This window comes from Lontra canadensis, unplaced genomic scaffold (assembly GCF_010015895.1).
Source record: "Lontra canadensis isolate GAN:19392208 unplaced genomic scaffold, GSC_riverotter_1.0 scaffold30, whole genome shotgun sequence".
Classification (NCBI taxonomy): Eukaryota; Metazoa; Chordata; class Mammalia; order Carnivora; family Mustelidae; genus Lontra; species Lontra canadensis.
Genome location: NW_022631024.1, coordinates 11290345 through 11312105, shown reverse-complemented (window position 1 = coordinate 11312105; position 21761 = coordinate 11290345). Strand labels below are relative to the sequence as shown.

The 21761-nt window shown below is 38.3% G+C and overlaps 1 protein-coding gene across 9 annotated transcripts in view; it reads left to right on the top strand.

Annotated features, from left to right (window-relative positions):
* Positions 1-21761, top strand: part of SCAI (suppressor of cancer cell invasion) — a 129895-nt gene that overhangs the window by 99924 nt on the left and 8210 nt on the right. For 6 of the 9 annotated variants that reach the window (XM_032865840.1, XM_032865839.1, XM_032865842.1 and 3 more), the window contains 4 exons: positions 136-217; positions 14016-14088; positions 17570-17743; positions 17915-18015. In XM_032865840.1, the coding sequence (XP_032721731.1) occupies positions 136-217; positions 14016-14088; positions 17570-17743; positions 17915-18015 (430 nt within the window). Of the gene's footprint in view, positions 1-135; positions 218-14015; positions 14089-14828; positions 14973-17569; positions 17744-17914; positions 18016-21761 lie in introns of those variants that run through there. The other 3 variants (XR_004383676.1, XR_004383675.1, XM_032865845.1) reach the window with 3 other exon arrangements.

The following is a 21761-nucleotide window of genomic DNA, read 5'->3' as shown; positions in this document are numbered from 1 at the left end:
CAAATTAATCTTTGTTTCTTGCTCCAAGCTGTGTTGAAAAAGAGATGGGAGCAGACCAAACCGAGGAGTAAGATTTCTGAGACTTGGCTGGTACAGCTGCACAGTTAATCATTGTTACCGTTGTTGTTTCCCTAGCCTTCATCCCGGAGACCTCTACCCTTTCACGAGGAAGCCCCTGTTTATTATTGTGGATTCGTCCAACAGCGTCGCATACAAGGTGAGTTCTACGTGCACCACTGTATGTGTTAGACATTATGGCGCTATCCCAAGGTAAGCAGTCTTAACCCCAGCCTTTTTATTTTGCTTTATTCTTCAAACGTTTTACACAGTTTGTATTTAGTGTTTCTTTTCTTTTGAGGTTGTGCATGCTAGTCAGGATCTGGTGCTATGAATAGAGACAAGAAGAAAACGCATGAATGGACACTCAGTGGAAAATAATAAATTCTCCTGCAGGAAAAAAAAATTCAAGATTTCCAAGATCTCTGGTGGGAGGTTTATTTTTGTTATATAACCCAGAGTAACTTACTTCTGTAGAGGTAGGAGGATACGGGCAAATTTTATTTTCTAGTTTTCAAACTTTTCCCCTTTTATACGCCGAGCTGTTGGAGTTTACATGGAATTTCTATCCCATTTTACACTGTTACAGTCTGAATATCAACATAAATGGTTTTAGATGCTCTTAATTTGTTTTTTAAATTTGTGACAGTAAGTAAGAAAAGATGGCCCTGAAGGCTGAAATAAATAACAGGGATTTAAAGCGAAAAGCCTTTGTTTTATATTTTGCTATTGAAGCAGTGGTTTTTCAATGACTGTGTAAAAACTGCCCGTAGTGCAGTTAGAATTCAAACTACAGTAATTTATGGGAAAATGAAAACAGAATCTTTGTATGTGTTTGGAATATTTCATTAGTTGGCAATATGTTCAAAAATATGCTAGGAACACGGATCTGCCAATTAAAACTATTTCTGTTGTGGGTGTTCATATAATTAGATGGAGAAGCAAATATTAGTAGACTTATTTCAGGAGAACAATGGAAATACATGTCTACTAGCCAAGAGATGATCCCAAGCATATGTTTACCATCCAATTTTTATGTTTTAGAGGTAGTATCTGAATTTCTTTCTTTTTTTTTTTTTTTTTTAAGATTTTATTTATTTATTTGACAGACAGAGATCACAAGCAGGCAGAGAGGCAGGCAGAGAGAGAGGAAGGGAAGCAGGCTCCCTGTTGAGCAGAGAGCCCGATGCGGGACTCGATCCCAGGACCCTGAGATCATGACCTGAGCCGAAGGCAGCGGCTTAACCCACTGAGCCACCCAGGCGCCCTAGTATCTGAATTTCCAGAGCATCCAACCCACTGTAAATTTTTCACATATATCCTGCTACCTGTTCTGTCAAGTTTGACATTACAACTTTTAATTTTAGGAAAATTAGCTGTATACTTTAGTAAATCATGTGTGTGTTGTTGCTTTTAATCTTTTTGAGAGGGTAGGAAGCCGCTGAAGGAAAGAAAAGCTTTATTGGCTAACTTATTTGAACCTGTAAACTCAGAAGAGTCCAAGCATTTTATGTCTTCACAGAATTCAGAAGAAGCATTCAATGTCCTCATCGATGAAAAGGAATCATTTGCTGCAGTTTAGTGGTGTGAAAAAATAGCTTGCTATACCAGGTCAAGTGTACTACTGAATACGATCTAGCATGCATTTAGAGTATTTTAGCCATCTATTAATTTCTGTCAGCTTGATTGGATAATATTTGATACCACCTTTTATAGGCTCAAGAATACCATTCATTGTACGTCCCTGCTATTTTCCAAAGTGCTGTTTGGATAGAGAATGAGTACTGAATGCTGATTTTTAAAAACACCATTGTGCATCATTGGAAATGTATTTATCTTAAAAGTATATCATGATTTAACTCAAAATTTCAATATTCTGACACCGAGGATAACGGTGCATTAATAGAAGGTTCTTCTGTTTGCTTTTGATGGCACGTGGAGTATCACTCCTTTCAAAAATTAAATCGTCCAGAACAGACTTATTTATGCACCAGGCAAAGTAGAGCACGGCACAGACAAATTTGGTCTTCTTAAAAATTAGTACTGTTCAGTACCTCTAAATCAAGTATGCATTCTCTGTGTTGACACATGAAGCTGTCGGATATATACTTCTCCCCCGCAGAGCATGTGTGAAAAGTCTTAAATTACCGTTTTGCACATTTCTAATGAGAAAGAACTCTGTGACTGATGTATTATTTCTTGAGTGCCAGTTTTGCTGTGTTTCCTGAACATGTTTGCTAATGTTTCTTTATATAAGTACCAACATTTCATGTATATCTCTTCATTTAAATATTCTTTATTTTTATGGGAGTAAGTCATGCATGTAGTTTAAAGCTGTAGTTCTCAACTCTTTCCATGTATCAGAAACATTCGGGTCCTTCTCAAAACTATCTATCCTTGGGCCCCAGCTCATGTGGTCCTGCGTCGCTTGAGCTGAGGTGGGTCTTGGGTGTCATTGCAATTCCAGTGTGTGTCAGGGTGGGGACCCCTCAGTCAGCAAGTTCCCACACATATTACCGAAAAGGCCTACCCTCATTTGCCTTCTTCCAGAGGCCACCAGTTGCATCTTTTGTAGCTGATTATTCGGGTGTTTAGCCATCATTTTTCTAAATAACAGGATCGTATTGATATTTCTTGATTGTTCAGTTTTAGGCATTATGTCTCACTATCCCAATCTGGAAAAAAAATTCAGCTCTTTCCTCTTCTATCCCCAGCTCACAGTTTTATACCTTTTACCTTGACTTCTAACATGATTTTGATTCACTGAATATTTGGTGCTTATATTATAATGACTAGAAAATGTGTTTAAAATCCAAGCTGTATAGTAAACGTTTTCTTTCCTGTGCAATTTCCTGCTTTCCCTGGAGCAAACAATTACGTAACGTTGTTCCTTGTTTTTGTCTGAACATCGCATTGATTCAGCCCCCAATCTGCTCACCAGTCTCCTACTTCTTCTTTCAGATTCTTCAGATGTGTCTGTCTCTTAATTTTCTCTTGGTACCAAATTATTCCCCGCTCCCAGAGCCTCTGAATGGTGCCCTTCACAGAGACCTCATCCCAAGCCTCATTTCATTATTATCTTGGGAAGTCTTCATCTCTTCTCTGTTTCCCAAATCCCGTTTGTCTTCCTCTTAGACTCTCATTTCATTGGCTTTCATTTTGGTGCAGCATCTCCAGGAGCAACTTCCTAGGAAGGGTAAACAGGAGGTAAAATATTTTGAACGTCTTCAGTTGTTCTTTAATTTACCCTCATGCTTTAATGATGGTTTTGGTAGAGATTAGAAATTATTTCCCTTCAGAATTTGGAAGGGTTTGTTGTATTGCTTTCTAGCTTGCAGGATTTCCTAAGTGGTAGAAAAGCATTCTCATTCTTGATTTTTTTATGTGACCTGTTTTAAATCTTAGGAAACTCTGGAAACATCTAGGATCATCAGTTTGAGCTCTGGTGAAAACTCCATTAAGAAGTTTTCAACTTCTTAAATAGGGTGCCCTGGTCTGGGTTTGCTTTTTCATGCAGCTTGGCGTGTATCTCACGAGTGCTTTCAACATGGAAACTCCATCTATTTTCTTGAGTTGTTCCATTGATTTCCTTTCCCCATTTTCTCTTTTCTATCTTTTGGGACCTTGGGACCATCTGTCATTCCTGTATTGGAATTCTAGTCTAGTCTAGTCTAGTCTAGTCCTCCAACTGTCTTGCCCTTTATTTTCCATCTCCTGCTCTTTTTGCTCTTTAGGTAATTCCATTGCCTTTATCTTCTAACCTGTTAGACTTCTCATTTGTTTTTTGGATGTTTTTTCATAAAGATACAGATTTGTGTGTGTTTGTAAGACATATGTGCATACACATATATAATCATCTTGGTTGACATACCTTCTCTAACCTTTGAAAATATCAATGATCATTTAAAAATTCTCCCTGCATGGTATCTTTTCCTCTACGTTGATTTGTTTCTCTTTGGTTTTGTCTATATATTTCATGATAGAGACTTTCCTCAGGGGATCGTAATGTTTGTTTCCTCAGATTTAAGAGAGGAAGCTAGCACAATGATTGTTATCTCTGAGGTTGTACATAGAGCTTGTCACACTGAGATGCTCGGTGTGATGATCTAGTTGGACCACTTAGTTGGGTAATCTCTGATGTCAGTATCTTCAGGTCTTTCTTCATGGTCTGGTCATTTTCACCAGAGCAGATTCAACTCTTCAGCTTGGAATGTGAGGATCTGACTATCAGCACTATGCTTTGTTTTTCCTAAAGTCTGTATGTGTGTTTATGTTTATATATTCATGGATCTTTATGTCTCCACCGCCTTACACTTAAAATATTCTTGGTAATATGTGTTGAATGATTAAATAAACATATGCACTATTATCTTTATTCTGTAGATGAGGAACCTTTGCCTATGGAGTTTAAGTATTTTGCCTAATTGATTCCAGCAGCCATTCTCACTCCAAGCCCAAACTCTCTCAACACTTAGCGGAAGAGGAGTTTTGCATGCTAGTCTAAGCGTCATTTCGAAAGACAGTGATTGAAATGCCAAGATCTGTGTAACATGTATGTATGTGTAACATGTATCGTAGGTGTTAAGTAAACCCCTCAGTCATTCTGGGCAATGACTTTTAGTTCTTTTAGTTCTTGTAGTTCTTTTAGTTCTGCTTTCTTTTCTTTGGAAGAAGAAAACCCATGGAATATTTAAATATTTGTGACAGAACTGGATTTCTGCCAGCAAACATGACTTATGCATTTCTCAAAACAGTGATATTTGGGCGCCTGTGTGGCTCAGTTGGTTAAGCGACTGCCTTCAGCTCAGGTCATGATCCCGGAGTCTCAGGATAAAGTCCTGCATCAGGCTCCCAACGCCATGGGGAGTCTGGTTCTCCCTCTGACCTTCTCCCCTCTCGTGCTCTCTCACACTCAAATGGATAAATAAAATATCTTAACAAACAAACAAACAAACAAAAAACCAATGATATTTACATTGGATATTTACATTTATAAACAGCCCCAAAAGTATTTGACTGATGGCTGCAGATTGCCGCAGTCTGTTAAGGCATTCACCTTCCTAACCAGAGTGTGTAAGAGCTCTTCTGCCAATCAGCCACACTCATTCCATTTCTTCTTTACTACTTTGAAAGATAGTCTCTCTCTCTCTCTCTTTTTTTGTTTTTTGGTGATCTACAATTATATTGTGATATGTCTACATTTTATTTCTTTATACTTAACCTATTGGGATTTGTTGGATTTCTTGAATTGTACGTTGGAGTTTTTCATTATTGCTGGAAAATTCTCAGCCATTATTTCTTCAGACATTGGCGGTACCCTGGCGTCTCTGTCACCCCCTTCTGGAACTCATCATACATGCATATTCATTAGCACAGCCTTCTCTCTGTGTCTTCCACATCTCTTAACTTCTCTTCTACATTTTTCTGTCTTTTTGTGTATCATGTTGACATTTGGATAATTTCTTTGATCTGTCTTTCAGTTCACAAATTCTTTCTTTAGCTGTGATTAACTTTCTTCTAAACCAATTTATTGAGTTTTATATTGGTTATGTCTTATTTCTAAAAGTTCTGTTTGGTTCCTTTAAAATAACCCATTACTTTTTTATAGTTTCCTCTTTTCTGTTTTTGAGTTTGTTCTTTATTTCTTTAAACTTAATAAGCATGCTCATTTTATTATTTATTATCTATCTGATAATTTTTATACCTGAAGTCTGCTTTTGCTGCCAAAAGACACCCTTTGGTATTTTTGTATTCTGGAATGCTTGATGACATTTGATCAGTTTCTTCTCATTATCCTTAAAACGATGTGGGAAATTCACTGAGCCCTAGAATGAAGATATTTTCATCCAGAGATAGTGTGTATCTGCTTTGGTGATCACCTGGAGACATTACTGTGTTGGGACCATGTTTTTAGGATTATCTTCATGGTATGAATTTGAGCTGCAAACATGAGAGGGGGAGCTTATAATTACAACCCTCAGGCACTGTTGTATTTTTGTTTGTCTCTGCTCTGTTCACTACTGAGAAAATTTTCCTTGCAGACCCCTTGAGGAGTGGTTGTGGGGGAAGGAAGGTAAAAAGTTTGGTTTTGGCTCATCTTTACATGAAATTTAGGATTCCAATTTAACAGGGCCGGGTTCTTATCAGACTCCCATCTTAGGCAGACGCTGCACTCAGGGATCCTCTTCTCTGAATTAGATCTTTAAAACCTAAATTCAAGTTGTTTGATTGCCTCGGTGCAAAAGAAGTCTGGAGTCAGCTGATTTTCTCAGTTTCTTCTGCGGTTTTTCCACATCTTTGTGAGCTCCTGTCATTGGAATGTCCCTGGCCTCTGTCTTTGTGCTCTTCTTTTCCAGCTACAACTCACTCACTTGATGCCCTTATTTAGTTTCATGACTTCAGTTATGATCTCTGCGCTGACAGTTTCCAAACCTGTCTCCAGCTCAGACCACTCGCTGTTACTGCAGACTCAAATATAATCTACCTACTCCATATCTCTGATCGGTAATTTTAATAGAGATTGCAAATTTCACATGCCCAAGACAGAGTCCCTGGACCTCTTCCATCTCCAGCTTTCCCCAGAGCAGTTAATGATTTTCACACTTTTATAGTTGCCCCAGCCCAAATCCTTGGTTTCATATTTGCCTCCTTTTCCCCTCACACCCCACTTCCATTTCAGGCAGTCCTCTTGGCTGTAACAGATACACCCAGAATCTTACCACCTCCCCTCCCCTTACCCTGGCTGGTGCAGTTGCTGTCTCTGCCCTGAACTATTGCAGCAGCTCCCTGCCTTCTGCCCTTGCTCCCCTGTGGAGTGTGCCTGTACGTCAGATTATGTCCCTTCTCTACTCAAAATCTCCAGAGGCCGCTCATCTCACTAGAGTGAAGGCTTCATGTTATCTGCCCTCACATGCCCCCTCCTCCCCTCGGAGGCACCTCTGAGCTTTTCTCTTGCCAGTCTTCCTAGCAGTTCTCTTCACCCACATTGACCTTGCTGTGCCTCTAACATACATGGCTGTCAGCTGCTTAGGATCTTTGTGTCTCTTCCCTCTGCCTTGAGTCCTTTTCCAAAGACACCCACTTTGTTCTTCAGGTGTTTGACAGGTTGAAGCTTCTCAATAGGGTCTTCCCTAGTAGCCCTATTTAAAATCACATGCCTCCTTTATTTTTTATCCACCTCTCTTTATTTTTTCCTTAATGATCCTGACAGTTAGCTTCTGTGTAGTGTCATACACTATTTTAGGCACTTTACAAACATTAACACATTTAATCCTCAGAAACCGATGTGTTACTTTTATTATTCCCATTTTACTGATAAGAAAACCAAGGCAGGGGTACCTGGGTGGCTCAGTTGGTTAAGCGTCTGCCTTCAGCTCAGGTCTTGATTCCAGAGTCCTGGAATCTAGCCCCAGTTTGGGCTCCCTGATCAGTGGAGAGCCTGCTTCTCTCTCTCTGCCCTCTGCCCCTCCCCACCACTCAAATTCTCTCTCTCAAAAAAATGAATCAAGAATCTTAAAAAAGGGGCACCTGGGTGACTCAGTGGTTTAAAACTTCTGCCTTCAGCTCAGGTCATGATCCCAGAGTCCTGGGATCGAGCCCCGCATCGGGCCCTCTGCTCGGCAAGGAGCCTGCTTCCCCCTCTGTCTCTCTGCCTGCATCTCTGCCCACTTGTGATCTCTGTCTGTCAAATAAGTAAATCTTAAAAAAAGAGAGAGAGAGAGAGAAAGAAAAGAAAATCAAGGCAAAGAAAGGTTAAGTAATTGCCCCAGGTCACACAACTAGTAGGTGGCTGAGTTGGGATTTAAACAATCTGATTGTAAAGTCTGTGCTGCTAACCATACTCTGTGCTTTTTCCATATGTAATATGCACTAGTCACCTTATATATTATATAACTGTTTTGTTTACTGTGGTCTCTACCTGCCACCTCCACCCGCATTCTAAATGCCAGCTCCAGGAAAACAGATTGTTGTTTTTTTTATGTTTTGTTTATTGCTGTATTCCTACCACCTAGAACAGTGTCTAGTCGGTAGGATCAAGGAGTATTTGTTGAAGAAAAGAGATCTTTAAAAAGGGTACTATGTACCATTTTGAAGTTTTAAAGATGTTTTAAAGTATCCGTTAAATAGATAATTTCCTGGGAGAAAAAAATCTAATCGCTGTAAGAAGGAAATCAGAAAAATCCAATCAAGGTATGAAATAGAGGGAAATGATCAAAGTTATCTCATTTTCCCCTACAAGAAAAGCTAGCCCTTTGGAGTTCACCAGTAAATACTTTTAAACTTTTGGAATCAAATATACAGTTCCAGAGCAATGAAAATTAACACTTTATATTCAATAGCAATTAGGTCACAAGATACTTACATGACCTTGATCGTGTCCTTGGTTTTTTCTGTGCCTCTTTTCCATTTTCTGTAAAATAGGTTGGCAATACTGATCTTACAGTATTGTTAAGATTACAGGTTATGACTTACGAAGTCTAGGATAATCCCTGAAAAATAGTATTAGTACTCAGTAAATGATAGACATTATTATGGTAATGACAGTTTTAAGACACAAATAACACACACAAAAGAAAACCCTACCCCAGATTAGTTTATTATTATAGAGTAGAAAAAAATGAAATACTAGTAAATAGACTAGTAAATGGATTAATAGAATAATCTAACAAAAGAGTTTATCTGAATTGTATATCAATTTTGTGAAAATCAATCAATATTGTATACTATACCAATAGGACCAATAAGAAGAATCACATGCTTAAGTTAGGGGTCATTTTATACCCATTCTTTTAAAATAATAATTCATTTTATAAATAAATTTAGTATCCATTCTTTTTTTTTTTAATTTTTAAGATTTATTCATTTATTTTAGAGAAAGAGAGCAAGTAAGGGGAGGGTCATAGAGAAAGAATCCTCAAGCAGACTCCCTGCTGGGTGTGGAGCTGTACTCGGGGGTCAGTCCCAGGAACCTGAGATCATGACCTGAGCCAAATTCAAGGGTTGGACACTTAATCAACTAAGCCACCAAGGTGCCCTGAGTACAAACTTTTTTTTTTTTTTTTAAGATTTATTTATTTATTTTAGAGAGAGAATGTGGTGGTGGTGGGGGTAAAGGGAGGGGAAGACAGACACCCATGCTGAGCATGGAGCCCCACTTGAGGCTCCATCCTATGACCCTGAGATCACAACCTTGCCAAAACCAAGAGTCAGACACTTAACCGACTGCACCACCCAGGCATCCCCCCAGTACTCATTCTTTTTTTTTTTTTTTTTTTTTTTAAGATTTTATTTATTTGACGGAGAGAGACACAGCGAGAGAGGGAACAGAACCAGGGGGAGTGGGAAAGGGAGAAGCAGGCTTCCCGCTGAGCAGGGAGCCCAATGTGGGGTTCGATCCCAGGATCCTTGGATCACGGCCTGAGCCGAAAGCAGACGCCCAACAACCAAGCCACCCAGGCACCCACCTCCCCAGTACCCTTTTTATTTATTTATTTATTTATTTATTTATTTATTTATTTATTTATTTATTTGACAGACAGAGATTACAAGTAGGCAGAGGACACAGAGAGAGAGGAGGAAGCAGGCTCCCCGTCGAGCAGAGAGCCCGATGTGGGGCTCGATCCCAGGACCCCGGGATCATGACCCGAGCCGAAGGCAGAGGCTTTAACCCACTGAGCCACCCAGGCGCCCCCCCAGTACCCATTCTTAATTAAAAAAAAAAAAACAAAAAAAACTCAGCTTATGATGAAAAGGTACTATACTAAGTCACCAATTTTGGACTCTGAGTGAGAAACATTAAAAGTATTCTCAGTTAAAATAAGCAAGAAAAAGAGAGTGCTATCATCCTTGTGATTGATCTTATTTTAGTCCTGACCAGAATTGTTTAACATTCCCAAAATAAAGCAATGAAAAAGGCTGTCCAGACTAGTAAGAAGTGTAAATATTGAAAAGAGAGAGGGGTGCCTGGGTGGTTCAGTCATTTAAGCCTGTGCCTTTGGCTCAGGACATGGTCCCAGGGTCCAGGGATTGAGCCCCAAGTTGGGCTCCTTGCTCAGTGGGGAGCCTGCTTCTCCCTTTGCCTGCTGCTCCCCCTGCTTGTGCTCTCTCACTCTTTCTCTGTCAAATAAATTAATAAAATCTTTTAAAAAGCATTGAGGTGCACCTGGGTGGCTCATCCCTTAAGCATCTGCCTTAATAGCATTAAATCATATAATCCCTATATGGGGGCAATTATGAGACATTCCCAAAAACTTGAAAATAAAGAAAATAATATAATACTATGGGAGTTACACTATAAAATTGAATACCAAATGGGTTAGACTAGAGATGTGCAAGGAATCTCAAAGAAACTGTTTCCCAGACCTAATATTTAAATATAATCTGATAGGAAGAAGTCAGAGGTCCCCAAGGTCAGCGCCCCCCCCCACCCCGGCTCAGCTATTCATGAGAACTGGTAATTCTCAGCATATAATCACACTCGCTACTAAGATTTATCACAGTAAAGGATACAGAGCAAAATCTCAAAAGAAAAAGGTACATGCGATCAAGTCCAGAGAAAAGCAGGCACAAACTTCCAAGAGGCCTCTCCCAGTGAAGTCACAGAGGATGCACTCAGTTCTTCTGGCAGCAAGTGAGATGACATGGGTAACATGTCTACCAGCAAGGCTCACTAGGGACTCGGTGCCCGGGGTTTTCACTGGGGACTCATTGTGTAGGCACCCTCTGCCTGGCACATATTAAAATGCCACTCTCCCAGAAAAAAAGCAGGTGCTCAGCATAAACCATGTTGTTTATAATGTCCAGGGAAAGGAAACTGCTCTTACTAGTTCTGCTAATGGTGGGAACCCTCCTCAAATCTAAGTCCCCAGAAGCCAGCCTACCACCAGCCTTGTAAGCAGGGTGTCAAAGTTTGTAAGCAGACTTTGAAAAGATAGCAGTCAGGCTTGTTAAGCAACTGTCTCCATACAGTATTTAAAAAAAAAAAAAAAGGAAGAAGAAGAGAAAGGTTGATCAACAAGGGAAGCAAAGAAAAAGGAGACCTTGGAACATAAATAAGGCCATCTGCATCCCAGCACTATCCAAGAATAAGAGTATCATGGCCAAAGATCCAGAAGGCCGTCTCTCAGTGTAGATAAATGGCTCAAGGTGCCTTAATCTGAAAAATGTTCCTTAATATCATTCTACTTACTCCCTTTGTTTTGATTGCAAGAAATTATGAATTTACTTGTTTAATTTTTTTTATATTGATATGATATTCACAAAGTCACAAAATCAAAAATTTCCAAAAGGCTTACTATGATACCCCTTAACCCTCCCAGTCTCAGTTCACTAAGTTTCTCTCTCTCTCTTTCTCTCTCTCTGGATAATGACTTTTGTTTCTTGTTTATCCTTCTAGAATTTTTTAAAACATATATGTAAGCCAAAACAAATATATAGGCTTTAGTTTTCTTAGCTATATAAGTGGCAGTAACATGCTACATACAACTGTTCTATAGCTTACTTTGTTTCCACTTAGTGAGAAATGTTGGAGGGGTGCCTGAGTGGCTCAGTCAGTTAAGCGTCCAACTCTTGATTTTGCCTCAGGTCATGATCTGAGGGTCTTGAGATCAAACCCTGCATTGGGCTCCATGCTGGGCATGGAGCCTGGTTAAGATTCTCTCTCTCTTCCTCAAAAAACAAACAAACAGGGCACCTCGGTGGCTCAGTGGATTAAGCCACTGCCTTCGGCTCAGGTCATGATCTCAGGGTCCTGGGATCGAGTCCCGCGTCGGGCTCTCTGCTCAGCAGGGAGCCTGCTTCCTCCTCTCTCTCTCTCTGCCTGCCTCTCTGCCTACTTGTGATCTCTCTGTCAAATAAATAAATAAAATCTTTAAAAAAAAAAAAAAGTGTTGGAGTTCTTTCCATATCCCTTCATAAAGAACTTCTTTGTTCTTTTTTTTGTTTTTTTTTTAAATAACTGCATAGTACTCCATCGTATGGTTGTGCCAAAATTTATTTTACCAATCCCTCGTTGCTGGTCATTTGGTTGTTTCTAATCTTTCCTGTTACTACCAGTGCTGCAAGGAGTAAATTTGGGCTTAATGTTATTCACAGGTTTGAGAATTTATTGGTAGTATAAATTTTTAGTTGTAGAATTCCTGCATTAATGGAATATAGGTACTGTCAAATTGTCTTCTAAAGAATTTGTTCCAGTTTATACTCCTATCATCTACATATGAGTATTTGTATCCCCATATTCTTGCCAGTAGTATATATTCTCAAGCTTTTGGAAATTTTGCTAAACTGGTAGGTTAAAAAGTGATATTGTAACGTCTTTTCATGTATTTGAGCCAGTTGTATTCCCTTTTCTGTGAATTCCTTGTTATCTTCCACTCATTTTTCTGTTGGATCAGTGGTCTGTTTCTTGTGGGTTTGGAGAAGCTCTTTCTATATTAAGGAGCTTAATCTTTGTAATGTACCTTGCAAATATTTTCCCCAGTTCATCATTTTGCTTTTGATTTAGCTTACGCTGTATTTTACTATGCACAAGCCTTTGATTTTATAACTGGGTTTATTAATCTTTTTAAAGTTTATTTATATATATTTTTAGTAATCTTTACATCCAATATTGGGCTTGAATTTTTTACCCTAAGATCTAGTGTTGCTTGCTTTTCCAACTGAGCCAGCCAGGCATCCCGTGGTCTATTAATCTTAATCATAATAGGAAGATCTTCTAGATTATTTAAAAAAAAGCTTTATTTTCTTTCAGCACTTTTCTTTCTTAATTTTTTTTACATTTAAATCTTTAATATATTTGGAATTATCCATGTATGGTGCAAAGTATGGAGCCAACTTTTTTCTAGATGGCTATCCAGTTTTTTCCCCTACTGGATAGCCATCTAGCCATTAGATTTTCCCACTTTCTTCAGAATTTTATTTTGTTCATTTATTTTATGTAATCTCTACACCCAACATGTGACTCGAACTCATGACTCTGAGATCAAGAGTTGCACATATGCCATGCTCTTGCAACTAAGCCAAATTTTCCTATGTCCTAATTTGACCTATCATCTTTATCATATATACTGAAGTCTTACCTGTTTGAGGGTCTAATTTTGGATTCTTTGTTCTCTTCCATTAGTCTTCTGCCTACTCTTAACACCAGTGCCACGTATTTTTAGTTACTGAGGCTTTAAAGTATGTTTCAATATCTCATGAGTCTAGTTCCCTCTCTTTGTTCTTCTTTTTCAGAGCTTTCCTGGCTAATCTACTTTTCCCATATGAACTTTAGAATTATTTTTTTCAGTTGTAGGAAAAAATAGCTGTGGCCATTTTTATTGAGGTTGGTTCAAATTTCCATAAATTAGTTGTAATAATATCTTTAGAATGGGTTTCTCTCTAAGAGCATATTGTGTCTTTCCATCCTTTAGAGAATGGATATCCTTAGTCAAACAGTGTTCTAGTGTTTGTATCAGCTTTAATCCTCAGTGTACATTAACCTATTGACATTCTGGTTTTATACGTCATTCTGTTTGAGTAGTTAATTTGGTTCACAATGAGAAATGATTGCAGTCTTCTCTGATTGCTTCCCAGCAAGTCAGGTTTTAGAACCTTCGAGGTGGAGAGCCAGATTCTAGAGCTTGGAAAATCCACACTTGTAAATATTGGTGTATATCACCCTTTGGGGTGGTCTCTTGACAGACAGCCAGATGACCTCTCCCTATAACACTGCAACTATTTGTATGCCTTTATTTTAGAAGTCAATAGTTTATTTTTAGTAAACTTCACCATTTTAAGAACGCTTATTACGCATGGTAGTTATACATGGATGGCAGTCTGTTCAGCTGTTACTGATGTTTCTGCATCTGCTTATGAGTAAAAGGGCCCTATATACACTAATGACGTGCTTTGGAAAATTACTTGAGTAACCATCTTTAGTCAAATTTTTAATGAAAGTTTTAAATTCTTATATGTTACAGAATTTCACAAACTTATTTGGACAGCCACTAGTCTGCTTGCTTTCTCCTACAGCATATCCAAAAGCTTTACAAGGTATGTTGTCATTACCTGTTATATCCATAGGTTGCAAATAAACACAGTCTACATTTTGAATAATACGGATCTTTCCCTCCCCACCGTAATGATCACATGTGGTTTTATAGTGTTTAATGTGGCAGGTGTCGATCTGAAATAAACCCAGAAGTCTTGCCAACGGCTAGACTTCTTTAATGTGCTACCATTAGGTCTTGAGATAATGCTAAAAGAAATGGTAAATCGTCCCTGAGAAAAAGGTGCTTTTTGCTCCCTTACTGCTAGGGACCTCGTGATCTGTGAGTTTTTAGATTTGTTTTGCAGGTGTTTTTTTGTTTGGTTTGGTTTTGGTTTTGGTTTTGATGTGTGTGTTGCCCTTCATAACAGCATGATTTCCTATATCTCTGGCTACATATTCTAGGCATCTTTTAAGACCATATGATTTCTAGTCTAGAAAACTTCTCAGCCTTTGCCTAAGAGTTAGGATAACCTTACTGGCACAACTTAAAGGTTTTCTTTTATTCACATTTTTACCTTGTATTTTTAAAGTAAAAGACCCTCTTTTCAGTGTGCTAGGGAGACAGCGTGTCCGTGTTATGGCTGAGAAATGAAAGACTGTCTTTAATAATTTGTCCTTGATAAGCCAACATGTAAAATCTAGTTCGAACTCCCAGTCTTTACGCTAGGTAGAAACTAAACAAACCTTAACCATGTTTTAGCAGTACTTGTCACTGTTTCACTATCTCCCTGACTGTGAATAGTGCTGATGTCTCTCTGTGGGAGATGGCATTTTACTGCTACTTCCCAGCCAGAAGTCCTGTCTGCTGACATAGTTTGACACAGGAAGTGATGGTCAGCATTTGAAAGCCTGAGAGAAGCTGGAGACTTTTCACCGTTGTTTTAAGGTAAGTTTTGCTATTTAACAGGGAAAACCATATAGAAATATTAAGTTCTTGTATCCAAAAGTCAAATTACTAAGGGATAGAACTTACCTTCAAACAACGGTAAAATTCTCCTGCTTTGAGGACTTTGTTAATCTGTTTCCTGTCATTTCTGGAGAAGTATAACCCCTTCCAATTACTTAAAGAGTGCTTTTTGCTGTCACTGTGTCCTGTCAATATGCAGCTTCATTTAAAATGGCATGATCTAATGGGTTAATACCAAGATTATTTGTTCCAAAAGGCTTTATTGTGTAGAGGGTAAAAACAGAGACTCTGGAGGCAAGCTGATGGAATTTGAATTTCGACTACCACTGACTAGCTATGTAACCTTGGGAAGTTACGTAGCCATTCTGTGCCTTAGTTTCTGTGCCTCAGTTTCCTATCAAATGGAGATAATAATAGTTCTCTTTGTTAAATAATTCTGGGTATATAGTAAGTATTCAATATGTGCTATCATTTTTTCAAAAGATTTTATTCATTTATTTGACAGAGAGACAATGAGAGAGGGAACACAAGCAGGGGGAGTAGGAGAGGGAGAAACAGGCTTCCCACCCAGCAGGGAGCCAGATGCGGGGCTCGATCTCAGGACCCTGGAATCACGACCTGAGCTGAAGGCAGATACTTAATGACTGAGCCACCCAGGCACCCCTAACTATCATTTTTTAATGGTCATTGTTATTAATGCTTGTTATCAACCTTAGTTGTAGTATATGTCCTTAACATTTTTTAAGTCAAGTATCATATCTTTGTGCAAGAAAGCTTAGACCTCTAATCCTTTAAATATGGCCCATCTGGGCACAAAGCTAGCAGATAACTAAGTATTTGGGATGTCTAATTAGGTTCCTGCACCTCTGGTATCCAAAGTCTCCAGTTCTCTCAGTCAAAGTGGAGTTGAAGGTTATATAGAATCATATGGCGCTGGGACATGGTTAACAAGAGTGTTGTCGTAGAGCAATAACATTCGAGCCCAGACATAAGAGCTCTGTGACGAGAAAGTTTATGGGACATTTTTTTTAAGATTTTATTTTTAAGTAATCTTTTTTTTTTTTAAAGATTTTATTTATTTATGTATTTGACAGAGAGATCATAAGTAGGCCGAGAGGCAGGCAGAGAGAGAGGGGGAAGCAGGCTCCCTGCTGAGCAGAGAGCCCGATGTGGGGCTCGATCCCAGGACCCTGGGATCATGACCTGAGCCGAAGGCAGAGGCTTTAACCCACTAAGCCACCCAGGCGCCCCTTAAGTAATCTATATACCCAACGTGGGGCTCAAACTCAAAACCCCAAGATCAAGAGTCATGTGCTCTACCCACTGAGCCAGCCAGGTGCCTCAGTTTATGGAACATTTAGGGAAATTAAAGTACATCCTGCTAGTGGAAGGATAGGGTGTGGGATTGTGTGACTGAATCATGAAAACCTTTCAGGATTTGTGAAGAGCTTTAACTGGAAGACAAGGGGGTGCCATCAAAAGATTGTGAACAGAAGAGTAGCATGGAAGAGCATTCATTCACCTTGTGGAGAATGGATTGGAGAGGAGCATTGATGGAAACAGGGAGATAGTGGTGGCTCCAAAAGATGCTGAGCCCAGAGAGCCAGCAGGATTTGGTGATGGGTTGGATATGAGAGAATAAGGGAGAAGAAGGAGGCAGAGGTGAACTTCTGGGTTTCTGGCTAAGTTGCTGATAGAAATGGTGGTACTGGGTAAGAAGCAGATTTGTAGAGAACACAAGGGGGAAGAATTTCCTTTCCATTTCTGACATCTTGGGTTTGAGGTTACCCTTGAAACTTAGGTTGAATATTATAGTCTAGAGCAACTCTGTTCAATAGAAGATGATGCAAATCACATGTAATTTTAAATTTTCAAGTAGCCACATTGAAAAAAGTTTAACAGGTAAAAGTTCTGTTCATTTGCCTTTTTGTAGTGAGGCTTTGAAGTCCTACACATAGTTTACATTTTACATTTCACAGTGTACCTCACTTTGGACCAGTCATATTTTAAGTGTCTAGTAGCTCTTGTAGGGCAGTGCTGTTCTAGGCCTAACGAGCTCAGTCTAGGCCGTGGATAAGAGAACTGGGAGTCAGTACGCATGCAAGTGATACCTGAAATTATGGGAGTAGGTGAGATCAGCAATATATAGGGTCAAAGAAAGAAAATACTGATATTTAAGGGATAAGCAAAGAAAGAGCAACGAACAAAAGGGAATGAAAAAGATTGCCAATTCTAATACTCATACGAGAATTCTGTCATGAGCTGCCCAGGTACTTGCCATATCTGGGTAAAATTTGTTAGTTGGAGTGAAAAAGGCAAAGGAATATGTTCCTTTTTCATTTCCCTTAAGTTTACGAGGCTCTGTCTTGAGTTCGTTTAGCAGAAAGCAGCATACCTGGGATGTTTTTGTACTTGCAGACAGAATTTACTTTATTGAATTATGATTTAATGATACAGCTTTAATTTTGTATATTATCATCATATTGAAATATTCCTCAAGTGCATTTCTTATCTTTTGCAAAACTATATATATTGTTGTCTATATATGTATATATATAACATGTTTGTTATTACAGATCAATCTCAACGAGGTAGCCTCTTCACTCTCTTTTTGAACAATCCTCTAATGGCCTTCCTATTTGTCTCTGGATTGTCAAGCATGCGCAGAGGCCTATGGGAAAAGTGTCAAGAATATCTTCGAAAAATCAACCGTGATATTGCCCAGCTACTGACCCATTCACGTTCAATAGGTACCCTACTAATATAACCACACTTAACATACTATAATGGTTTTATATTATTGAAATTGTTTGAATTTTTAAAGGTATTTGTTGAAGGCAGGAAAGTCGAGAAGGTTTTCCCAAACTTTCTGAGTTTTTCTTTTAAGCATCTTTTTACTATCATCTTTCTCCTCTTTGCAGATCAAGCATTTCTTCAGTTTTTTGGAGATGAGTTTCTTCGCTTGCTTCTCACAAGATTTATCTTTTGTTCAGCCACCATGAGGATGCACAAGATTTTTCGGGTAGGCAAAGAATATTATTAAGGACCAATTTTACAGTTTTATGTGTTTTAGGAATCATGTATTATTATATTTTATTAAATATACTATATTAAATAAAATTTGAATAAATCCAAAATAATATTTACAAATTATTATGTAACATATAAAGATGACCCATATAAGGCACATCTGAATACCAGTTTAAGTAGAACATTTTCAGGGCGCTTGAGTGGCTCATTCATTAAGCATCTGCCTTCAGCTCAGGTCATGATCCTAGGGTCCTGGGATCGAGCCCTGCATGGGCCTCCCTGCTCGGCAGGGAGCCTGCTTCTCCCTCTCCCACTCCCCCTGCTTCTCTTCCCTCTCTCACCGTGTGTCTCTCTCTGTCGCATAAATAAATAAAATCTTAAAAAAAAAAAAAAGTAAAATATTTTCATTACCTTTTAGGCCTCTCCTGGATCTTCTCTCTCTTTCAAATGAAATGAAAATCCTGAATTTTATAATTATCACTTGTTTTTCTTTATAGTTTTGTACATGTATTTCTATTCCTACACAGCATGTTGATGGATCCATATTACATCTGTTCTTCTACAGCTTGCTTATTTTTACCTACTATTATATTCCTGAGATTAAGCCAAGGTAATGACAACTGTAGCTTTCATCCATTTGTTTTCACTGTGCTCTAGGATTCCATTGTTTGACTGTATATCAAAAATTTCTTTTCCATTCTACTGATAATGGACATTTCTGTTGTTCCCATTATTTTATTATTATAAACAATGCCACTGTGAAATCTCCTATCAGTTACCTGGTGCACATTTATAAGATTTTCTGTAGTGGAATGTGAAGTCAGATTATATAAGCATCTTTAACTTGTAATGCCAGATGTTTTGCACAGTACTTGTATCAGTTCACACTCACTAGCAGCATGTAAGACTTATTTTTGCTCTAATCTCACCAGCACTTGTTGCAGTCTTACTTTATATCATGTGAGTCTAATGGGTATAAAATAGTAGTTCATTGTGGTTTTAATTTTTATTTCTGAGGTTGCTTTTAGGTTGAGCAATTTTTCATGTCTTATTCTGTGTTCCTCTTTGTGAAGAGTGTGTTCAAATCTTTTGTCCATTTTGCTTTTAAGTGATTTTTTTTTCTGTGAATTCATATAACTACGCACCACTGTTGTTGATGTTTTAAAAATTGTAGCCATACATTTTTCATTTCTATAAGTAGCATTTGGTTCTTTTTCAAATATGCCTGAGCATTTTTTAAAGATTTCATTTATTTATTTGAGAGAGAGTGCGTGTGTGAATGGGGAGAGGAGGAGAGGGAAACGGAAGGAGAGAGAATGTCCAGGAGACTCTGCATTGAATGTGGAGCCTGATGCAGGGCTCGGTCTCACAGCCCTGAGATCATGACCTGAGTGGAAACCAAGAATTGAATGCGTAACTGACTAAGCCACCCAGGCACCCACATGCCTGAAAATTTTTAAGTCTCTTGCAACTTTTAGTTTAAAAATAAGAATTTGGGGACGCCTGGGTGGCTCAGTGGGTTAAAGCCTCTGCCTTCGGCTCAGGTCGTGATCCCGGTGTCCTGGGATCGAGCCCCACATCGGGCTCTCTCCTCTGCGGGGAGCCTGCTTCCTCCTCTCTCTCTATCTGTCTGCCTCTCTGCCTACTTGTGATCTCTGTCTGTCAAATAAATAAATAAAATCTAAAAAAAAAAAATAATAAGACTTTTTTCCATTTTATTATGATAACTTTAAATATGAAAGAATTGTACAGTGAATATCCATATATACACTAGCTAGATTCTGCAGCTAATATTTTGATATATTTGCTTTGGTGTGTTTGTCCATTTACCCATTCCTCTTTCCATTCGACAGTTTATTTCGTTTTGTGATGCATTTTGAAATAAATGGTAGATATCAATAGATTTTACCCCTCAACACTTCATTATACATAAAAATAACTACACACACACACAACACACTTTTTAAAATGTAAGTTCATGTACGGTGAATTGCATGAAACTAACATGTGCCATTAGGTGAGTTTTGACAAATACATACACCTGTGTAACTCAAACCACTCAGGTTATACAACATAACATCATTCCAAAAAATTCTCTCTACACCCTTTTCCAGGCAGTCCAGTACCCATTACCCCAGAGGTAATGCTTTTTTTATGATTTTCACTATAGCTTAGTTTTACCTATTCATGAACTTGAATTATGCAGTAGGTACTCCTTTGTGTAAAGCTTCTTTGACTAAGCGTGTTCTGAGATTCATCCGTGTTTCATATACAAGTAGCTCATTCCTCATCATTACTGAGTAATAGTAAGTGGTAGTCCATTGACTGAATATATCACAGTTTATTTAGGTCTTCTCCTTTTGATGAACTCCTGGGCAGTTTTCAATTTCTGACTGTTAGAGATAAAGTGGCTGTGAACATTCTTGTACAAGTCTGTTCAGACATATGTTTTTCTTGGTCATAGGGTAGGTATGTGTTTAGTTTTATTGGAAACTGCCAGAATGGGGTGCCTGGGTGGTAGGCAGAGAGGCAGGCAGAGAGAGAGGGGGAAGCAGGCTTCCTGGTGAGCAGAGAGCCCAATGCGGGGCTCAATCCCAGGACCCTGGAATCATGACCTGAGCCGAAGGCAGAAGCTTTAACCCACTGAGCCACCCAGGCGCCCCATTCTGGCAGTTTCTAATAAAACTAAACACATACCTACCCTATGATAATAATTTTTATTATCTATAAGATAATAAATAAAATATTAAAAAAAAAAAGAAACTGCCAGACTTTTCTCAGAGTATTTGTTGTACCATTTTATGTTTCCAGCAACAGTGTATCAAAGTTTCTCTGTATCCTTGCCAACATTTGGTGTTTTAAATTTCAACCATCTTCGTGAATATTTTTTTTAAGATTTCATTTATTTATTTAAGAGGGAGAATGAGCATGAGCAGTGGGAAGGGCAGAGGGAGAACCAGACTCCTTGCTGAGCAGGGAACCCAACATGGGGCTCAATCCCAGGACCCTGGGATCACAACCCAAGCCAAAGGCAGATGCCCAACTGGCTGAGCTACAAGATGCCCCCATTGTTGTGAATTTAAAGTGGTATCGCATTGTAGTTTCAATTTGCATTTCACTGAATGATGTGATGTTAGACATCTTTTCATGTGCTTTTCAGCTATATTTTTTTTGCATTCTGTGGATTTTTTCTTTAACAGTGACTTTTCTTAACAATGGCTTTTAAATTTTGGATGAAGTTCCAACTAACCAATTTTTTTGTTTTGTGGTTTGTGTTTTATCCAAAAATGTATCATTGAAATGGTTATCCTTTTCTCATTGAATTACTTTTGTAACAATTTTGAAAATCTGTCAACCATATATGTATAGAGATATTTCTAGACTCTAAATTCTGTTCCATTGATCAGTGGCATTTTTCTACAACACACTACTGCCTTGATTATTCCAGGTTTTTAAAAAATTAATTATTCCAGTTTTATAGTAAGTCTTAATATCCTGTAGTGTGAGTCCCCCTAAAATTTAAGTGATTTAGTTATTCTAGGTTCTTTCTGTGTGAAATTTAGCAGCAGTTTCGTATTTTGATTGGGATTGCATTTAATCTATGTAACCAATCTGTGGAGAATTATATATATGTGTGTGTGTGTATATATATATTATTTTATATATATATATAATATATATATATATATATTTTTTTTTAAGGAGGGTTTTTTGGTTTTGTTTGTTTTTTTTTTTTTT